Below are 21816 nucleotides of genomic sequence, written 5' to 3' on the forward strand. Positions count from 1 at the left end.
ACCCTCTATAACACGAACTATTAAAAAAAAAGGAGATAAAAGTGTCGCGTGCTGCCTATAAGCCCATTGTTCGATGGTGTGTACGCGTTATACGTCGTACGGTGGCGGCGGTGATACACCCTTTTTTTGCTCCTCTCTCTCTCTCTCTTCTTTGACTGCACATACAGCACACATATTACAGAGACATGCGAGCAGAGCTGGATTTTTTTTTTTGTTGCCGCAGCCTTACTTGCAGTAGTTGGCACACGCGCGCGCGCTCCACTACTGCTAATCGGCGCCAAAGAGTCATAAATTATATCGAAAAGCCTAATAGAGACGTTAGGAGAGAGGCAGGCGCGGAGAGATAAACCGAAAAAATGACTATCGTGAGACTCGTGCCACTGTGCATCGTTGCGGTAATTGTGCTGCTGTAGCCAGAAAAAAAGACAGAGAGAGAGAGAGAGAGGAAAAAAATGTGCCGGTACCCAAATAATAAGTCATGCTAAACTGTTTTAGATTTTTTATTTCGTCCCAAAAGGGGTGTTCGACAATCGGAGCTCGGATTTTTTTTCATGCCCAATTATAAATGTCCAGCGAGGTAAGGAGCGAACTGCAACGAATTTTATACGGATACGAAAAAATGCCGTATACTTTCATATTCACGCACGATCTCGTTTGCAGCATGTAGCATAGCCGGTAAACAAAAAATATCGCAAGAATCGACAATGTGCGTTTATGTACTTGTAATTCGACGAGACAGACGAGTCAATCAGAGTTACACAATTGTGCGGCATAATGTAAGAATACTCGTGTTCGCGCAGAGACAGATGTTTTATTTTGTATATAAACGCGACAGATACATTAATGGAAAAACATCTCGTTTTGTATTATCAAATTGGTACGCGCATGTAGCCGAGCGCAGCATCCTGTGAAATATATGCACGAAGGCGTGTGTGTGTGTGAGTTTAAAGCCGACCAATATAATAACCCGTACAAAGAGATGCGTGAATACAATAAGTAGGCTGCGCGCGCGAAATATTATGTATAATATGAACCCGAGTGTGTATACGTGTGACTGCAGACTCGAGGCACCCCCGTATATATGCGCACAAGCCGAAGGAGGCGCGCACTCGCTCGCGTTAAAATAATTCTCTCCTTTTTGCTTGACGGCTGTACGATGATGACGCCGAATCCCTCCCACAGCGGCGGCGGCGGCTACAACCTGGACCCATAAAAGGGACATGGAAATCCCTTTAGCAGCAGCAGCAGCATCGCAGATGCCCCCCACCCCTCTCACCCCCTTCCTCCCCCTATCGCACCACCTCGCGCATTATATTATTGCTCTTTGGGTCTGTCTCTCTCTATATATAATGTGAAAGCCGCGCGCTCTTTGCAAGGGTTGCTGCAACACGACTTTATATATAAATGTACACGGCGACAATTCTATGCTACTGCCTTTTCTTTCTTCTCTCTCTCTGGTTTGACATCATCATTCCCATTGCGATCCTGACACATCCTTTTCTCTGCTGCGTGTTATTCTCGGCTTCTCTACATCGTGTGCCGCAGCATGCCGCGCGCTCATGCCTGCATTATATGCCCAATAGATTTTGATTCCTGCTGCGTCTGCGTCCGTGTGTCTGTGCGTGTGTATCTGCGTTCGTATGTGCGGTGTGCTCCATTGGTGCTGGTTTGTGTTGGTAACGATGGTTTTTGTATTATGTTCTCTTTCGATTCTCTTCTTTGTTGCAGTATAACGTATGTGTACTTTTGCGGGTCTCTCTCTCTCTCTCTCTCTCTTCTATTATTGCGTGTTCCAGTGTTGCAGCCGCATTGAGAGATGCTAATTTTCATCGGTGACTTTTTTATTATCCCTGTTTCGTGTCGAGGGCGTGACTCATTTTAATTAATTTTTACACGATTATTCGGGTGTCTGTGTGCAAGTCGCGCACGGCCCACTCTGGTTTACGTTCTGCCAGTGACTTAATTAACCTCGTAACTCCCGGTGCGTAATTCTTACCATTTTTGCGCCGAGAACTTTTGCACACCCCGAGACTCGTCCGATCGCGCCACGCTCGCGATATTTCTGTCTGCAAAATTGTCTAGGGCAGCGAGCACGAACGATAGCCCGGAATTGGTAAATTATCGGAATTTCTAATTAACTAACTCATCCGCGCTGCGATATTGCCCGAAGGGTGAGAAAAGGTCGTCGCGAGCGATGAGCATGCACGAGGCGAACTCGCTCTATCGTAGTGCCTAGTGTACTACTTTACAGCCTACCGGAGCAGCGGAGAAACTTGGTCGTCGTATAAGTTTGCAAAGTTTCTCACTTTCCCTTTCTCTTACTCGAAGCATTATTAAACCCGAGTTTTAATTACCACGACAGCTGGCTATCATTGATATAAAGACGATTCACGAGCTGAACTGTGAGCACGCGAGAAACAACAGAGAGAGAGTGTGAAAATCATGTCTCTCTTTTCACGAACGAAAAACTTTTTCCATGCGACTCTCGCTCGAGATTAATTTTTATGGGCGTCGTTAAACGCATTCGCATCTCTCGGCCCTCCCCTCGTCTTATCTTTAATTAAATAAAAACGTTACAAGCATACCCAAAGCATAGAGAAAGAGAAAGAAAGAGCTTAATCGAGGGTTGAACACGTACCAAAAAGTCAACGTTCTAGCTAAACAAAAAAGAAAGCGATAATGGCGTTATTGTTGGATAATTTTCAACGGCTATCCTAAAACCGATCCACAAACACATGCACACACAAACACAAAAGGGGCCAGGTGAATCACGAAGTTAGAGAGGCATGACGAGCAACCCACGGCCGCTCCGATTTATACATATAAATTCACCCCCGCGTGCGCACCTGACGCGCCGCAATATTATGTACAAGCAAAAACGTCCAACCTCAGACTCGTAACAGCTTACGCTCACTCGACTTACCGAACTCGCTGGTGTTTTCGTCCTCGGTCAGCCGTTGCTGTTGCTGTTGCTGACGCTGTCGCTGCTGTTGTTGCTGTTGTTGCTGCTGTTGTTCTTGCTCTTGTCCCGGCGCCACGTACGAGATCAGCTCTTCGCCGGCGTATATCGTTTTCTTCGCCAAATAATATCCCTGTTGGAGTCAATTAAAACAATGATTTTTCATTTCGTGATTCGATTGATATTTTTTTGTCGTTATAGAAGGAGATTAAATCGAGCGCGGCGAATTTCGGCCACGAACGGGAAAGACATCCGTTTTGGAGCTCGGGCGCGTCAATCGATTCCAAAGTACGCCAGGAAGTCGTCGATCGCTCGCACTCGCGGGGGGGTTGCTTGGCTTATAAACGCGTGGAATGTTCATTCCAGTACACGCATGGGGTATGCAGCAATTCGCTCACGGGACGCGCAACATATGCGAAATCAGTTAAAATCGCTTCGCCGCGTATACGACTTTTGGAATTTAGCCGGGAGGTCGAGCGTTATTATTTTACCACTCACGTCCTGACTTACATCCACACAGGGAATGCTTTCGTTAATGAAACTTTATAATGTTAAAAACTTTTATTCGCAAATAAAGGTTGTACTGCTGAGCTTCTTCCAGTGTACATCTATTAAATGCATCGAGATTCGCTCAGCAGTACGCCTTTTTGCAGTAGAAATTTTTTTTATCTTACTTTGCCGTACTATAACAATTATTTTGTATGATTTTTATTTAAAAAATTAGGATATCCAATTTATAGGTAAATAATCGTCAAAAATTATAAAATTGTCATCGATATCAATCTGTTCATTATTACTGAGGTAGAAACTCACCCATCCATCTTGATTGTGAAGTTTTTCCACGTTCGCCTCATTTTTATTGCATACGACGGGAACGAACCTGAACCAATCCTTTTTCACCACCACTCCGTAGTAAGTCTCCTGAAACAAAAATCTCTCGTTAATCTCTGGATTGTTTTTTCATCTTATTGAGTAAAACGCGTTGAAAAATAATCGCTGTTAAAAAAACCTTAAATTCAATGTATATTCAATATAAAATCAGACATATTGAAATTAAATTAATTTAAATTAACTCATGAGTTTTATTTTAGGTACATATAAATAAAATATTTTATATAAATTTTATATAAATTTTTCTAACTCAAATTCAAACATTCCGATTGAAAATTAAAGTATAAATGCCGATGCATTGTTTTATATAAATTGCACAAAATATTAAATTATAATTGATGTTAGTCTCCACCACTAGATGGCGAATACATTTATCTGTAAATCTGCAAGAGGCAAAGTGAAAATAAATGTATAAGTCAAAGCGCGGTTAAAAAAATTATAAGGATTCATATAATAATCATGCGTCGTACGAATTTTCTGAAATCGAAAAATCGAACTATCACTAGCTGCTGTCTACCGTAAAATGTAGAATGTCAAATAATTGATGTACAAATGGTATTAGAAGAATTGAAAATCTAAAAGGACTTTGTAAGTCTCGCTCCGAATGGAAAATGTAACACCACGTGCAATTTGGCGACTGCTGATGTCAAAGAAAAATGATTCATTGTAATGATAATGTAGGAACTGCGTGTACCCATCCATCCATCGGACACGGAACATTTGACGAAAGAAAAAAAAATTGCACTTGACTCTCTCATCGTCGCTCTGTTTCCTATCATAATGATTCTTCAGTGCAAAGCTAATTTCTAATGCTTGTCTCTCTCTCACCCCCCGTGGCTGGGCGTTCGTTTTTGTTGTGCCCGAGTATGTATCCTATGCGCTCCCCCCTTTCCATGTACACTTTCTAGACAAGTGATTCTTTCTCAATTGTCTCTCTCTCTCTATTTCTCTCTTGCTTACACACATACTTACTTAGCTTCTACGCTGTAACGCGTGTTGGCTGTGTCGGTCGCTTGATTACCCAAGCGTATCTCGGAGCCGTACATACACGAACACCCTCCGCGTTATATTACTCGCCGGGCGTCGATGTATATATACGGTCTATACGTGACATCGTCCTGATCATCGGCTTTAAGCTTCCTCACACCCCCCGCGCGTTCGCAGCTGAAACTATTACGTATCGTATATAATAATATGTAGCGCCGAAGCTTTCTTGCTCCATTACGACGTATACCACATCAAACGATTTTTACTGCTGCTGCTTGTCGCAGTTTCCAACTAGTGCCGTATATAGAAAAAGTATAGATTGCTGCGCCATGGTTACATATTGTATACATCCTCGACGCTCTTTCATTGTTATTGACTTTGAAAAACCGCTGGCGATTGGTCGCGCGTACGATGCTGATGCTGTTTCCGCATACACACTCGTATAATATGTATGAAACACATGCACGCTTATAAGCGATAAATCAAATTCGACCGCGTTTTAGAGCAGACATATTTTTATACATAGACAGGGATTTTCTTACCGGACAAACATAAGAGCAAAACGAAACCGTGAAAAAAAGAATTCATAAATATACAGACCGAAGTAAAAGATGCGGTACTGTCGATAAGTTCGTACTCTTTCAATGCGTGGTGTAAAAACGCGACAATGTATATGTACGCACATAACATAATGTATATCGTAATACAATTATAAAACGTGCAGGCACGCGCACCATTCACGCACCCGAATGAGCTTCAACCTGCGTGAATATAATAATCCATCAACTCAAAACCTGTCGAAAGTTTTCACGCGCGCCAGATAAAAAAAAATTGATACGCCAGTCTATACACATTTGAGCGCGTGCGCGTATGTAAAGTAAACCCTCGCACGCACCAACTCGCTTAAAAATGAAAAGCGTGTGCTGCGCGCCGTAATAGTATAAGCACGAGATCTCGTATGCGCGCAGGCAAAATACCTCTGCGTACGTAACCGAAGGTATATATTGTATACAATGCCTACGTACGCGCGTGTGCACCAACCCGCAGCAGCATAGGTGTAAGCAAATTTTGACGAAGGGATCGAGCCGCTAGAAAAGTATCCCGAAATAATCCCCAGCGAATCGGTGTTTATGTATGCGCTATAAACTGCGAGCTATCGAGCCCTTACCTATAAAAAAAAAATTTAACTCTCGTGATTGTTGGCGCGCGTGCTGCTGCTGCTACTCGTGGCAACAGGTGAATAAGATCTGCAGGTAGCTCACTATTTAAATACCGAATCGATTTGAAATGCTCGTGAATGGATGCCACGCGCCTTCATTGTGGCGTTCAAATTCTAGAATCTGGATTTTAAAGATCATGAATGCTCTGGATTAATTAGGTGACGATTGATCAAGTTGAAACAAAGTCAATTAGAAAACGGAAATAATGTGTGAGTAATGGAGCGCACGAGCCAGCATCGGTTACAGAACACCCATTGAAACTTAAAGCGCCTTTCTAATGATACAATTTTGGTAGACTTTCTAATTCTAGTATGTAAATTAAGTTGCTCTCAAAGAACATCGATTAGCATTATGACCACATACTAATCACGTATTGTGTATTATTTGATGTAATACATATTGTCGAACGGCGTTCTTTGAAGAATCTTTTTTGAGTATTTATAAACACAGTAGCTTGGTGCAACTCTTTTTTTGATCGGAAACCGGAAATATTAATCGAAATAACATTATTTTTCTTCTAAATTAAATTCCAAGAAATTCATAAATAGTTAGGGGAAAAAATTTACCAAAAATTGGAAAGACTCTATCAGGGTTAATATATTTTTTTACAAATCATTATTCATAGCTATCAACAGGCCAGGTTGGAGGCCGAAACGATCAAAGAATCGCGGCGCATAGGCGAAAGTGCGAAAAAGCGATAAATCTCGACTTTTCAATAATCGAGATACTGGTCTCGAGTAACAAGGAGGAGAGTACTCGATTTGAAGCATCCATCTATGCGTGTACAATATGTATAAATAAATCACTCCACAAGATGGTCCCATTGTGTGGCGTATCTCAGCGTGTCCTTGCGTCCCTGTGTACACCGACACGGACAATGAAAGAGGCGCGATAAAAACGCGCTACTACTGTGCTAGTTGCAGTCGGCATCACAAAATCGAGCGAGCACAAAAGGAAGATCTCTGTTCTGCGGTCTCACCTCTCGTTCGGGGCAAGTACATACAAATACGCATGCAGAGAGAGAGAAAGAAAAAGAGACATTACATTCGCGTCGACGGCCGTCTGCATCTTCATCTGCCGCTGTACGTATCATCATCGTCGCACACGCGCACCAATAAAAGAGAGAAAAGATACCGATGGGGATGATCATCGCGCGTACACATCTCTGTCTCTGTCTCTTTTTTTTCGCAGCGGGGAATCTGGGACTATTGTGCGCCAAGGACTAGAGCATGAGCAGACAATCCTAGTGACAGATTTGGCCAACACACACAGACACACACACACACACACACACACACACACCCGCCAACAGATGCTTTGCACAAGAGCAATAATCACACACACATTTCCAGTAGTTTGAACTCGGAGACGAGACATTTTCGCCTTTTCACCCGCACGATTTTTCTCTTTTCTCTCTGTCAATACATATTATTACGTAGCAATGCGTAACGCATTATATAAAGTTTTGTAGGGCTCTTTGTTTCCTTCCTTTTCCCCATGCTACTATTTTTTTCTCTCTCTCTCTCTCACTTTCGCTTAGCCTGCCCTGATAATCCGAAAATTGTAGGCGTGTGCGTGTGCGCCAGCCGGTTTTTCATCGCGTGCTACACCAAGAGAAGTGATGATTTAACTTTTTCGTGCATCCTATGAATATGCGGGCTCGTTCTCAGTTTTTTTTTATATACCTGTATGTATAATACACGAATCATCGTTGCTGCCGAAGAGAATCTTTTTCCAAGCTAAATCGTACATTTTTTTCGGGATTAAGTGTCTGCCTTTTATAATTTTCATTCAGTTATCTGTTTCTTTCTCTTTTTTTTCTTCTACTGGGTTACCTGCGATGTTCACGTTTCGTGAGATCCGAATGGAATAAGTGATAATAATAATAATAATAGGTGTCTGGCTCGACACCTTCTGTATTTAAGAAGCTGCCACCGAATGGCCTTAATAAGCGAAGCATCGATCAGTTTCAAATCTCTTTGCAGGAGCGTGCCCATTTCAGCGTGTCAGGCTGTTGAGCTCTCTTGAACAGCTCTTATACACGCGTGAAAAATCACTCATCTCAACGTAGCATGTGGAAAATTTCTTGCAATAACAATTCGTTAATTACGTATCGCTTACCTGTACTCTCACCTGTAATAATTCATCGAGAGTTTTTACTATAACATTTTCTAATCCGTGGAATTATAATGCATCTATCGAAATACCTGAGCTCTTGTACACCTTACTCGTACCTCATCTCGCTATGCTCATCGAGTTTATTGTATGAGTAACTGATCGAGCGAACAGGTAACACACGAATGTGCATATTATACCTGTACCCTGAGTCATGCTGAAGAAAGTGTATCTATCAAGTGAAGCACGTGTAAAGTGAGACTATATGGCATATACACAAAAAGTACAGGAACACTTGCTGCGCTGGAGGAATTTCGTGAAACACATTTATATGTGAAAAGGATTTGCTTGATGATCTTCGATACATCTTCGAACGTATAATAAATATAAAGCCTGCGCGCTCGCGGGTGTATACGTACTAGCTGAAAGGATATTTCCGAATGAGAGAAAGCTGAATTTCATCGAAGATGAGATCTCGGGCTTTTCAATGTCAGTGTATACGCATGGATTTTGAGTCGAAGGAAAAACGGATCCACGAGTCGCGCTGCCGCGTGCCTACACCGGATGAACAGAATGTAAACATGCTTCGTTCTTTGTAATCACACACTTCGAGCTTGGCCATATACTTGCGATGAGTTACTTTTCTGTTTCCCTTTAAAATATGTGCCATATTTAAATTTACTCCTCAAAAATTGACAGTACTTTTGTCAGGCGACTGTCAACAGATATAGACCTGCCACGCCTTGCCAGCAGGCAGTGTCCCTTTTATTATGAAGAACTCATTATTATATTTACGTGGAAAATTCATACTGACACTAGTTTCAATGTATATACCTTATGTGCGAAGCGTGCACGAAATGCGAAAAGTATTTTAATTTCAAGGTAGGAATTATTTTTGCTCAATTCAAGAAGATCGTTCGTAGTCAATCGAGGTCGTACAGCACACCCGCGCCGCATTCGACAATTACTTGTCAAGCCAATGAGCGAGTCTTGGTCTTTGAATCAAGAGAGCGCGCGAGTGAATTAATTAATTAAACAAAATGAGATGGAGCAGCGCCGGAGTATTAAGGAAAGATGTTGCCTGCACTTTACACCGACAGGGGAGCTCACGTCCTAGACGTGCTCGGAAAGCAAGTGTACGTAATTTAGACGCCGTGCGAGCTATTTACCCGTGAAGATCGTAAACAATTTGGATTATGGCATTTAAGACCGTGCGAGGATGATACTTGAAACTTCGTGAAGCTCTAATGGAAATAAAAGAGAAAGATTATTCTTATAGACTTATAGCTGTGTAAGGTGCGTCAGTCAATATTGACTGATCGCTCGACTTTTTACAGGCATCGTTCTGTTTGATCGCCGAGCAGCCCAATTGTTTGATAAACATCTCGATTAGGCATTTAGAAACCGTTTATAAGAGAGCGTCCAATGTGTGCGTACATCATACACGACTAATTGTCTTAATTTTTCGCTATACAAGATGCGTATATATACGGCAGATAACGATTGCCTCCGAGCTCCATCGGCGCGGCCCATTATTCAATGGATATCCTATTCTTTTGACCCACTTGACTTATTGTGGCTCGGGCGCTCGGAGAAACATGTATAATAGCGCGCTTAAAATGACAAGGCGAGTCGGTGTCCCGTGAGCCGTATCTAACGCACAGCAGATGCCGCCCTCGCGCTGCGCAATATAACCCCAACTTCCTCCTTTACCCTTCTTAGCTCGAGGCAGCATAGACACACGTATTACATATACGTGGACATGAGTCTATCTGCTCGCACATGCATTATTATTGTAACATCCATCGCGGGTGCCCTGCCTATGCCTAGCCATCTATATATGTGTATGCGCGTTGTTGAGAATATCCCCTTTTTCAAGCCTATATCTTTCTCTCTTCGCCCGCGTTCGTAGCCCGGTATAAATTATATCGTCAGCGGTGCGCGTCAGCGGCAGCTATCCCCCCCGGTGAAGGAAGAAAGAGAGAGAAGCCCCCGAGTTTAGGGAAAAGTATGATTGATCATTAGAAGCCTATTTACTAGAAAATTTGGCAAAATTGTTTTTCCGCCGCTATCATCCGGCGCGCGCGCGCCACCGCCCGCGTCTCTCAGCTTTTATACCCCATTCAATTTCTTTCCTCTCTGCACCTAAGATATATGAAATCGTATGTTTGTGACGGAACTTGTAAAATATTATATCTATGTGGTAAAAGGAGGAAAAATAAGGCAGAGAATCGATTATCGTATGTAACGCGTATCCCACGGTGGGCGTCGTTTGCTTGTTGTTTTTTTGAAAAATTTCTTATAAATATTATTTACTCTGTTGAAAAACCTAAAATTTAACGTATATTTAATATAATATCAGATATAACAATTAAATTAATCAATACTATATTTTATTTCGATATTTTTACATGAAGTCATTGTTGAAAATGAATTTATAAGTATTTTTTAATTTTTGTTTCACAAAAATTTGTAACCTATAGTTACTAACCATATACATTAGTTTTAATGGAAACACCAGCTACGAATTTCTAGCTTCAAAACTCAAATTTTAACATATGGATAAAAAATTAATTTTATTACTCATTCATTTTTTCTTTACATGAAAATTCAATCATAATTGAAGTCATTCTTTACCACTAGATGGCGAGTACCTTTATTTGTAAATCTGCGAGTGGTGAAATGCTAATAAATGTATTAATCAGAGCACAGTTTATGTACCAGATCAAAATTCTATTTTAGTTTACATAACAACTGTTAGAATTTCAATATAAAAAATTGCATATTGTAAAAAAATATAAAAAATTAGTTAAAGTTAAAAACGAAGTCTGTTTATATATTTTAAGGAGATTTGAAGAAGAGTCAAATCATGACTTTATAAAACTGTGCGTTAACCTACTTTTGAATCATTTTCTTTTAAAATAAATGATTGATTCGAAGAAAATCTGTAAATCGAAATACGAACGCGATGAGCAGATACAATTGGTAATTATGAATTGTGGCGCTACCATAATGCACTTGACGCTTCAATTTGATGCATTACAATAATCAGCGATGTTACCATCATTTTTCATTTTTTCATTTTTTTCCATGAGAAACTTTGATGAGAAATAATGCTTTATTGGAGGAGTGGAGATTAGAAAGTATTAGATCAGCATGTGCCTCGAAAACAAACGCCCAACAAAATGAAAATGACTCCAATGGGCGACAGCAATCGAAAAAAATTAAGAAGGTCGAGATAATTAAAAATCAATTTGCACCTACGCGGAATTAGAGTGTTATCTACGAGAGGTCACTGTTCGACGTCACGCGCATCTTTGCGCTTTGTAACCCAATCGCAGTATTTGTGTGCTGTCGACGCACACATTCGCACCTGCGCGTCATTCATTCCACAAATTCGTTGCTCGGCGATCACGCAGATTTACGAAAATTTAATTTATCAAGTGTACTTTGATAAAAGAAAGAGAGAAAGTCGAGTCATTGAAATTTCACACCTCCGGAACGAGGATACCTCGTGCTCAGTGCAATGAAAGTGATTTATCGTTTGTTTATTACTGTGCTTGTTTGTAAATAGTAACAAGAGATTTATTTGTAAGAAAAATTTTGTTTTTTGAGTCAAGATTACAGAACCACCTGAGGATCAAAAACTCACGTGATTTGAACATGATTTAAACACGATCGAAGTAACACGTGTTGACAAATACGTTATCGTATGCAAGAAAGCGCAATCACTGAATAATAGCTATTTGTAAAACAGATGCACGGAGGAGTGATATACAAAATATATCATTGATGTGCATGTTGTGGAATAGATATATCATTTTTTTTTTTGTAATTTTTTTCCGGCAAAAAAAAATGATGATATTCTTATCGAGCGAAGCATCAAAACCGTTGATTTCTCTCATCGCACACGAATGCGAAGCGAAAAAGTTTCTCGCTTATTATTTATTTTCCCCGAGAATTGAGCCAATACTATACCCTCATGGATGTGTCGCGAGCGAGCGCGCATCAAAGGTGGCATTTTCACGCCATTTGTATACCCTTGAATAAAGCCAATATGAGGGAGAGAGAGAAAGAGAAAGACACTACAAGCACAGCATCGGTGGTGTGTCTGTGTATGTGTGTGTGTGCGTGCCAATCACTCGTCAAGCGTCACCGGAGCAGCGAGGGCAAAAGGTAGAAACTGGGCGAAAGAAAAAGAGAGAAGCTCTGTAAGAAGTTACAGAAGCGACTCTCCACCGCGCGTCATATGACAATCGCTCGGGCAGGTTTGCGAGCACGTATTTATTACTATATATAATATAAAGCAGCAGTAATAACGAACGTAAGATCAAAGCGTCAGCAAGCGGCAGCGGCGAACGGCCGATTGTTTCGCGCGCAAATTATTAACGTTGCACTTGACGGATTTCATCGGGTTGGCTTCAATTAACGCAGCAGCCCTGTCCTGCCCGCGTCGCCCTACATAAATAGTATATTTCTCTTCTCGCTTCGTTACCGTCGTCACATCTTCGTTGCGCGTTTTCCCTTCTCCCAGCTCCCTCCGCGAAGCGATATAATTTTCATGTATACATCCTAGTTATTCGTACTTCAAGTAAGTTACCAAGAGATGTATATACTGTCGCGCACTGCGACGAGGAGCTACGTATTTTATATGTATAATACATAGAGGCCGTCCATGGCTCGATCCACTTCTTCGCTGACGCTCGTGTGCAGTATGAAAATAGAAACAACTGCAACGGGGTCACATGTTTCAGTCGGCCAGCACGTGCCGCCCGGCCTAGGGCAGTAGACTGAACACACACACACACATTGGAAGCAACAACGACGAGCACTGATCGCACTCACGCATGCACACGAGCCCTGTCCGTTTTTCGACGGACAATAAACGCCTTGGGAGATTTATCGCCGCTCGCCTTTCTCGTTCGCGCTCGCAAACGACGATCGTGTCACACATAGGGCTCGAGAAAAAGAAATGGAATTTCTTCCTATACACCCCGAGGCCCGATGCCTATCTCTTTTTCAATCGTTCGGCTGTTGAATGACAAAAAAAAAAAAGAAATGCCTCCACGATATCTGCTCGCGAGAATCGACGTCTAGGCGAGTATACACTGCTCTATAGCACGGTCAAATCGATACATTTATTCGCACCAGTTGACGTATGCAAAGTTGACACAATGCGGACAGCAGCACCAGTGTTTGGCTTCTCTCCGCGTTTATCCACTTCTTTTCGTTCTTCGTCCTATCACGGCCTTGTTACCCCGAACTGCTGCATATATATCGTGCAGCAGCAAAAAAAGAGAAATAGATATTCATTAGGTGCGGCAATGGATGGAGTTTTTCGGAATGTGCGCGTACCAGTTTGGGCTTACGGGTGTACTGTTGCTCTCTTTTCAGCCCATATACGCGCACAATATATATTAATTTAAACGTCTTCATTGTCGAGGCTAAAAGCTCTCTAGCACTTACACTGAGGCACGCGAACAATGAGTTAGGCTGTGAAAAATACCGTCGCGCGCGCAGCATCACTTGTACCATTATACGTACGGCATCTTCCTCTCTCGGTCTCTCTCTGTATCTTCAGGCAAGACGAATCATCTCAACGACAATATTTTTCACGCGTTACAAATGGGATGGCACGCACAATATTATAATAAGTATATTCATAATGTACATGCTATACGCACAGCTCGTACAGAGCACCGTATCCATACATACTCCACTAAAAGCTTCGTGTTATATATTATACACACACGTACACGCGTTTAAGTAGTTAGTTATGCGTTACACGTACGTACATATACGCGAGGGGTTAGCTGCTTATACTCAGGCACCAGCAACTTTATATGTGTAATGTATATAGCTCGCATGCACGTATATGCACGAATGTCAAAATAATACTGGATCGACGAGGCACAGGTTCCACCACGATGATGAGATATGCGCATAGCCTCAGCACACAATGAGCGGCCCGGAGAGTATCATATCCGTTTATTAACATAACACACGAACGCTTACTCCTTTGGTCAGCGAGTGTCAATCAAATAATAAATAAAAAAGATGAAGAAGAAGGTGCGAAAAAAGGGCTAGATATATAGTGCCTGTCCTGACTCGGCTCTGGTCACTTTCTAGTTCACTTGAGTCAATTGAAAAGTAAAGCAGAGACACGCAGAGAAAAAAAGAGTTCTCCGCTGCCTAAGGTGGCTTCGCAGTGCAGTAAGTAAAACGTTTTTACCCGAAATATCTCACAACCCTTTATTGTCGCGAAGGTGCGTTTTGATTTTCATTATAATTAAATTTTTGCATAATTTCAATGTAACGTGCAAGGCGATCGTGTTTCTTCTTCTCTTCTGCAAAGTCCAATACAACAATGTGCATACTGCGAAGACGGTTTTTTGTCACGTTTATAAGCTCATATAGATACCCGAACGTCACGAATCGATGAGTCTCTGGGTGATCTCCTTATAAGAAAGAAAAAAAATCCCACAAGCACATAATGCAAACTAAAGAAGACTTAGAATATGCGAAAAGACTCGCGCGATTGTACGTGTTTCCTGCCGATTATATATTCGACATTCAAATTTAGAAAAATCTTCGACGACCTATAGTACAGTAACCCTGCACTGTATGCTCTGTATATGTACGCATGGGAACCTGGCGAAATTTTGCGTTTTCAGTTACAGGCGCGCGCGTAAGTGACAATTATAATTGGGCCTCGCGTGAACGCCCAAGTCGGGTGGACATTGTCCGAAATCCATGCGTGGACTTGGCGCTTCTTTTTCGGTTATACGAATCGCGCTGCGGCAACACAATGCGCTGCCTAATCGTAGTTTCGGATGACCACAGTGTGTGTATTTGGGATTCAACCACTCCCAATGCGGTGGTCCCTTGTACATAATATACAAAAGTAATAACAAGCTTTTGCACACAGACAACGGTCCGGGGTGGTGGTGTGTCCGTCGCACGCTGCCGCCAATGCGCTCAGTCGTTATCACATGAATACGCTCGTATGTACTTTTTCTCCCGAATCTCATCCCTCGATGCTTTTACTCCGATGTCTGGCAGTGAAAAAATCGTGAGCACAGCCACAATCGGAAGATTTGTACAATTTTTCGTACGTATAATATATTAGCTCGTCATCGCAGTAACACGCGGTTTTTTCCAGGCAATTAAGCAAAAACCTTTATATTACGAATATCCCTCCTGATCTTCTCGTCTGTTATGCCGCCGCGATCTGCTGCTACCGCCGCGTGTGCAGACAGACAGAGAGAAAGAGAACGGAACAAACGAGCAGTTCACGACTACGACGGCGGTGGTGGCGGCGGCGGCGGTGGTGGAGGCCGGTCAAGAACGGAGGGGGCGTCTTTTGCAATCACGTGGAAGTAACGACGAGCCAATATGTCACGCAGCGATCGCTTTATACGTAGCTCCGAACACGGCCAGATATTATAAATTTTGCAGCGATTATTTTGAAAACTCGCACATGTATGACATGTGTGTCCGTACGCGATATATCTCGTACGTCACGATTTGTCTGTCTCGCTGTCTGTGTTGCGCGCGCTGCATTCTCGCTATCTGTTTATCACGCGGATGATTAACAGCCGCAGTTACGCAAGCGGCAATGACAATATTGTTTTTTTTTTTCGGCGCGCTCGCAATAAGATAATACGGAAGTTTTGTGGGCTTGCGCGGGATCGCCAGCCGTACGATACTATGACGCGCAAGTGCACGATTTATGTATTAAAAAAAAGCAAATTATCTGCGACGACGAAACGGTATTAAATAAACGAGCTTGAGGCCGATTCGATGCTGGATCGCCGCAAAAAAGTCTACCCGAGTATGGCGATACATACACACACGCATACACACACAAGAAATCATCCGGCAAATTGATGTCGTGCGAGGGGTATATAAGAGAGATTCCAAGGGCTTAACGCGCGAGCGAACTAAGCCTAAGATTGGTTTAGCTCAACCGCACGCACGTCGCTCGTTTGATCACGCGTCAACGAGCTAAATTTACCCCGCGTGCGGCAACGGCGAGAGCTACTACTAGATCTCTCTCTCTCTCTCTTTTTCTCTCTTAGTCGCTCACTCGGTCTCGCTCTTAGCACCCCAACACCTTTTTTTCCTACTTGCACGCAACTTGGCTCGTTCGCTGCGTGCCCCATCCGCAGGACAGAGGCCCAAAGGCAGAAGAAAGCAACATCTCTTTCGCTCTCTTTTTTTTCTTTCCTTTTTTTTCAGATTCATACTACCAAGGTGTGCGTGTATTGGGTACAGGTGAGAGAGATATGTATACAGGCAATAATATCATGGTGAGCCTCTCTATTCGTCATAGCGTTATTTTATTCCACTTTTTTTTAACAGCTAGTTCAAGGGTGCGCCCTCTTCGAGGATCGATCTTTATTGCTCGGGCGCGCGTCTCTGTATGCGTTTGTATATGTGTGTTGGATTGGTTACAGCGGTGAGTTGAGCGCGCGATATAAACAAAATATTTTTTGGGGTGAAAAATGCCAATCGAACTTCTCTCGCGCCCCTTGGCAGTCTCTGTCGGGCTCGCTGCTACTGCTTATTATTACGTGTATTTCAAGAGATGTGAGAAAAGGATTAAGTATACATGACACATATATGTTTAAAAAGAGCGAGACAACGTTTCCCATCGATTTATCAGTACCCCATGTGTGTTGAGATACTTTTTGGAATCCGTTAGAACGAAGCAAAAAAAAAACTCGAGAACCCGCAAACTCGTCAGATAATTTCATGAAAAAAAAAAGTGCCGAACGGATTATTCTCGTCGCTATATCATAGGATCGATGATGTTCGTTGCTGCACGCGAGCCGCGTGTGAAATTCGTCGAGCGAATCGCAAGGCACACACGCGTATCTATGCACACACACACACGTAACGAAACACGCGCGCACGTGAAGCGGGGGATTTGATAGATCGTCCGAGAACAGTTTGCTTTAATCGTATCGAGTAATCGGCCAGTTGGCGTTGGCCTTTTTGTCGGACCTTAGCGAGATGGATGAAGCCATTTACATTGTGTCAGTGCGACATGCGCCGCGCAGCGGCAGCAGCAGTGCAGTACCTCCGCTATCATATCTATCACGCATTCATACGGAGTTGCTACTGTACTGCTGCTGCCGTTCCCGGGCTCTCGATCTTCCCTGCTGTTACACATTACGAGTATTAACATTTTTATCTGTAATGGAATCCGTGTATATGTACACGCGTTGCAAAAAGCTGGATGCAAAATCGAGAGAGAAAAAATATCTGAGGGAAGTAGCACTCGACAGAGAGAAAGAGACATTCCGCCCAGACACGTTCTCGGAAGTCGAACAAATGAAAACGTCAAAAGTGTACCTGCTACGGAGCTGATGCTTTGACGAAAGGTGGATGTGCTGCTGTCGAGAGGAGCTACTACTACTACTACTGTCCGGCCATACACAATGCTACGGAATGACCAAAAGCCATCGTCGTGTCTTTATATTTTGCGCTCGGATGCGTTTACGAATTCACACCAGATTTGTCGAGTCTCGCAAGGCACGCAGATCATCGTCTTTACGGAAAATCTTGGCCGAGTGAAACGCATCGCACCTTTTGACGTGCGCTCGAAAGGTGAGAAAAGAAGAGGACACGACACCGAGAACGATATAGCTACACGGGCCGGAACGAACCAGGTGGTCGTCGATGCGCGCTAAATTCATACACATATCCTCCCGGAGAGTTGCGATTCTTACATCTGCTATTGGTGCACAACCAAGTTGTGTTATTATTATCATTATTATATTTATGTACAGCGTACACATAAGTAAACGGATAATAATGCCTCGGCACGGATTAAGCCTTAAAGGATCGCTCGCGACAAAAAAAAGATTCGAATGTGTGTGCGCGCGCGCCTTCGGTATATAGTCGAGGCATGCCGTATCGATCATCTTTCGAAACGGTTTTTGCGAATTTATACAGCCCGAGCGTAATCGCGGGTAATATACTTCAACCCCATATTACACGTACTTCTTTCTCTCTCTTTCTCTCTCTCTCTCTCTCTGTTCATTTTTCTCTCTATAGTTGCGATGACGATCGTAAAAATAGAATATGGAATTAGAAGGAGTACGAGGTACTTACGTCGAATTTGGGATTGGTGCTCCACCAGATGTTGCCGCTGTTGCATCTGGGCAATTCGATAATTTCGCCGGGTCTGATGTCTTTGCGAGCTCGCACGAACGGTCGGCCCGCGGACGAGAGTCTCAGCTCGATGGCCTTCGGCAGCATCTCCTGACTCACCATTTCCTTCGCCACTTGTTGGAACTTTTCGTCTGTCAAAAAAAAGGGACCGTGAATATTATTACATAAGTATTTATATCCATTGCGTTGTACTCGACTTACGCGACAGGCCGAGCAGATATCTGGTCAGCTGGCGAGCGTCGTGATCCTCGGGCAGGATCGCGTTCCCGTCCATCGAGGTGCGCTGCTTCAGCTCGCTCATGAGCAGATTGAAGCAGTCGAGATTGGTAAGTCGCGCGTTGCCGAGCACGTTCTCGAGCACGTTGCTCGGTATGAGCCTGCTGTAGTCGCCGAGTTGGCTTCGCTGCTGCTGTAGTTGCTGTTGAAAAGCGGCGGCGCTGGCCGACGACTGGCTGAGGCTGTCGCCGGCCCCGGCGCCGACGTCGATACCGCCGCCAACGCCACTGCCACCGCCGCCTCCTCCTACGCTGCTCGAGGCCGAGCTCAACGAGCGCAACGAGCCGTTCTCCTCCATTTCGCCGCTCTCGCAGCCACCCCCGACGCTCCTCGCTCCGCCACTAGCTGGCTCGCCCTCGTCGCTGCTTCCTGTGTATTGGCAAGAAAAACAGATTCAATTCGTTGTTGACTGCGCGTGAAATAAACCAGGTCAGTTTAATGCATATTTATATTTAGCTTATAATATAAAGACTGTATTACTTTTTATTATGATACTCAAACAGACGACTCGGGACACGAGAGATAAGTCGCGTACGGTTGCGCTCGAACGACTGTCGTAAAAAAATAGCGTCCGCTCGATACGGACTTTTGATCCTCGGAAGAAGGTCATTCGGCATGAACGGAATTTTCGGCTTCCTATACATAAGCGGTATAACCGAGATATCGTCAAATAATGTATTTGTCAGAGCCGATGCGTGAGATGCTCTCGAGCCTTTTATGTTTATAGTGCGAGTCGGGACCGTGCATCGTATGATGTAATAATAAAGAGAGTCTTCGAAAAATCAAACTAGCGTGTATCATCTCCCGTCGTAAACAGTGGGTCGCCGCACATGCCTCTCGGATAACATTTCGACTGCGCGCGGGGTGCGATCGGATCTCGCGCGACGTTCGAGTTCCTATCCCATTGTGCGCGCAGCGAGAGAAGAAGATTAGCACGCGCGCGGTGCGTTCGACAGATCATCGGCGTGTTTTTATATGTAATAAACACTTGACAACTTGATAACCTGTTGAAAAGGGAAAAACCGAGAATCATTGGGGGGACAATGAAAGGCGCGCGGTGGAGTATTCGTGTAAATACTGGGTTTGACTCGTTCTCGAAGAATTCATTTTCGTCTGGAGATTTTAAAACACTAAGCTTTGATCGATCAGATTCTTGAAGGTCAATGAAATGTTTTGTTGTGCTTCAAAACAGAACTAAAACTATATCTCACAGAATCGAAAATTGGATCTAAATAAAAATACGTAGCCGCAGTTGGGTAACAATCATTTTTGAATAGCAAAATCAAATTGATATATAATTACGCGCTTGCTCTTCATCGTTACCGTAAGACACAAAACAAGTGTCATTATTTCGTCGCAAATAAAAAGTAAAAGAAATATATATCCGGTCCTTTAACAGATTTTATCATTGTAAAAATGTGTCGCCTGCGTTGACGTGCATCAAAAAACGTCGTCGCGCGACCCCGCGATAAAAATCGCATCGAACTCGAGCGCAGACAGATAATGTACATTGCGATCATCGATATGTATATTATTGTAATGCGCCACGACGTTTCGTTACACAAAGCAAGAGGAAGATTAATTAATCGTCGGCCTTGTAATCGGCGCGATGGATCGGCCGCGATTGCGGCTACGTCTGCCGCTCAGACAGAGTATGTAATGATGTATACTAATTGCGCACGTCTCGTTTTATTATATACACACACACAAATTGCATTACGAACGAGTGGGCGCGATCACTCACCGCAGCTCTTGTAATCCAGCGTCGTGCTGGACAGATCCAGACACTCGGCGTTATCGTCGCTCATCGTTGATTCGTTGTACTTTTCGAGGCGATGAAAACAGGCACCATGAACGAAATACAACGGGGACAAAAGAAACGAAACAACAACATACAAAAAAACAACAGAAAACTGTATCACTTCATAACTGCTCTCTTTTTCCACAATGAATCATCACAATGAGATTGTTGTTGGCGAAAATGTTGGTGACTATCGCTGCGTGTTTTGGATCACGGGTCATTCACTGTACATCATGTTTAACGGAAAAGCACCACTGCACAATATACAACAATATCGATCGATCTATCTATCTATATGTATAAAATGTCACACACCAGTCGCTGCGGCATACACATAGGATCTATATTTACTTTATATCGGGCACAAACACAGACGCGTGCGCTCGCGCGTGATCCTCGAGCTTCGAGAGCGAACTAGCGCCGAGCGAGAGAAAATCTCGGGGCTTTGGCTGCGCCGCGCGTATACATACAGAAGATGGCACGCTCACGCACGCACACACACATACACGGAGACTACTAGCGTGTACGGCAGCACAGTACAGCGCGCGCGCATCTCTGTATATCGTGCCGTGCAGCAGCAGGGATTTCTGCTTTCGTATCCCCGAGTCTGCGTGTGTGTGTGTGTGCTCTCGTATACGAATGTGCACGCGTGTGAGTGCGCAGTAAGCAAAGTCGGTGCGGGGTGTGGCGATGGATCTGGTTGGCCCGCGGGCGGAGCAGTCACCCCTATCAAACGGCCGCTCTTCTGCCGCGCCGCTTCTCTCTCTCGCTTACTCTCTCTCTCTTCTCTCCCGTGCATCCCCCCACTACTACTGCTGTAGCTGCTGCTGTGGCTGCTACTGTACGGCTCCGGTGCTGCGCGAGGAGCCGCCGAGAGAAGAGAAAGAAGAGAGAGAAGAGCGAGAGAGAGAGAGAGAGAAAGTCTCGGGCCAGACTGCGTGCTGCCACTGTCTTGCTCCGCCACAGCCACAGCGGCGGCAGCTCGCAGCATCCCCCGTACACGCATACATTGAGAGACGTTTCCACGCGAGAGCCGCGTCTACGGAGGAAAGAGGCAGTAGGAGAGAAGTTAGATAAGGATTCCTGCGCATGAAGCAAAAACGCGATCGGCACTGAGTCTCGTCTGTGTGCTCTATACGTCCTTGAGATATGTATATGCCTGACTCATGATGGCTGCGAACGAAAGAATTAATTTCCGAGTAGTAACAGCAGAGTCTCGAATGCGGAGTGCGCGACTACTTCTGTGTCGATGTTCTCGGAAGTATAATCCGTGTGAAGCGGGTGCTGATCGTAACTTCACGCACAAATGATTACTAATAGATTATGATCGCAACTATTAAGAAGAGAAAATATTTTTATTTCATTTACAGTCGCGTGGATGATTC

The 21816-nt window shown here is 43.7% G+C and overlaps 1 protein-coding gene across 4 annotated transcripts in view; it reads right to left on the minus strand.

Annotated features, from left to right (window-relative positions):
• LOC106658245 (transcription factor hamlet-like) overlaps window positions 1–21816 on the minus strand; it is a 62698-nt gene that overhangs the window by 8156 nt on the left and 32726 nt on the right. For 3 of the 4 annotated variants that reach the window (XM_023459758.1, XM_014380104.2, XM_014380103.2), the window contains exons 2-5: window positions 18556–18999; window positions 18295–18485; window positions 3773–3880; window positions 2924–3092 (exon numbers count right to left, since the gene is read on the minus strand). In XM_023459758.1, coding sequence (XP_023315526.1) covers window positions 2924–3092; window positions 3773–3880; window positions 18295–18485; window positions 18556–18999 — 912 coding nt within the window. Of the gene's footprint in view, window positions 1–2923; window positions 3093–3772; window positions 3881–18294; window positions 18486–18555; window positions 19000–20374; window positions 20832–21816 lie in introns of those variants that run through there. The other variant, XM_023459757.1, reaches the window with a different exon arrangement.

The sequence above is a fragment of the Trichogramma pretiosum genome, unplaced genomic scaffold (assembly GCF_000599845.2).
Source record: "Trichogramma pretiosum strain Unisexual culture from Peru unplaced genomic scaffold, Tpre_2.0 scaffold104, whole genome shotgun sequence".
NCBI classification, from domain to species: Eukaryota; Metazoa; Arthropoda; class Insecta; order Hymenoptera; family Trichogrammatidae; genus Trichogramma; species Trichogramma pretiosum.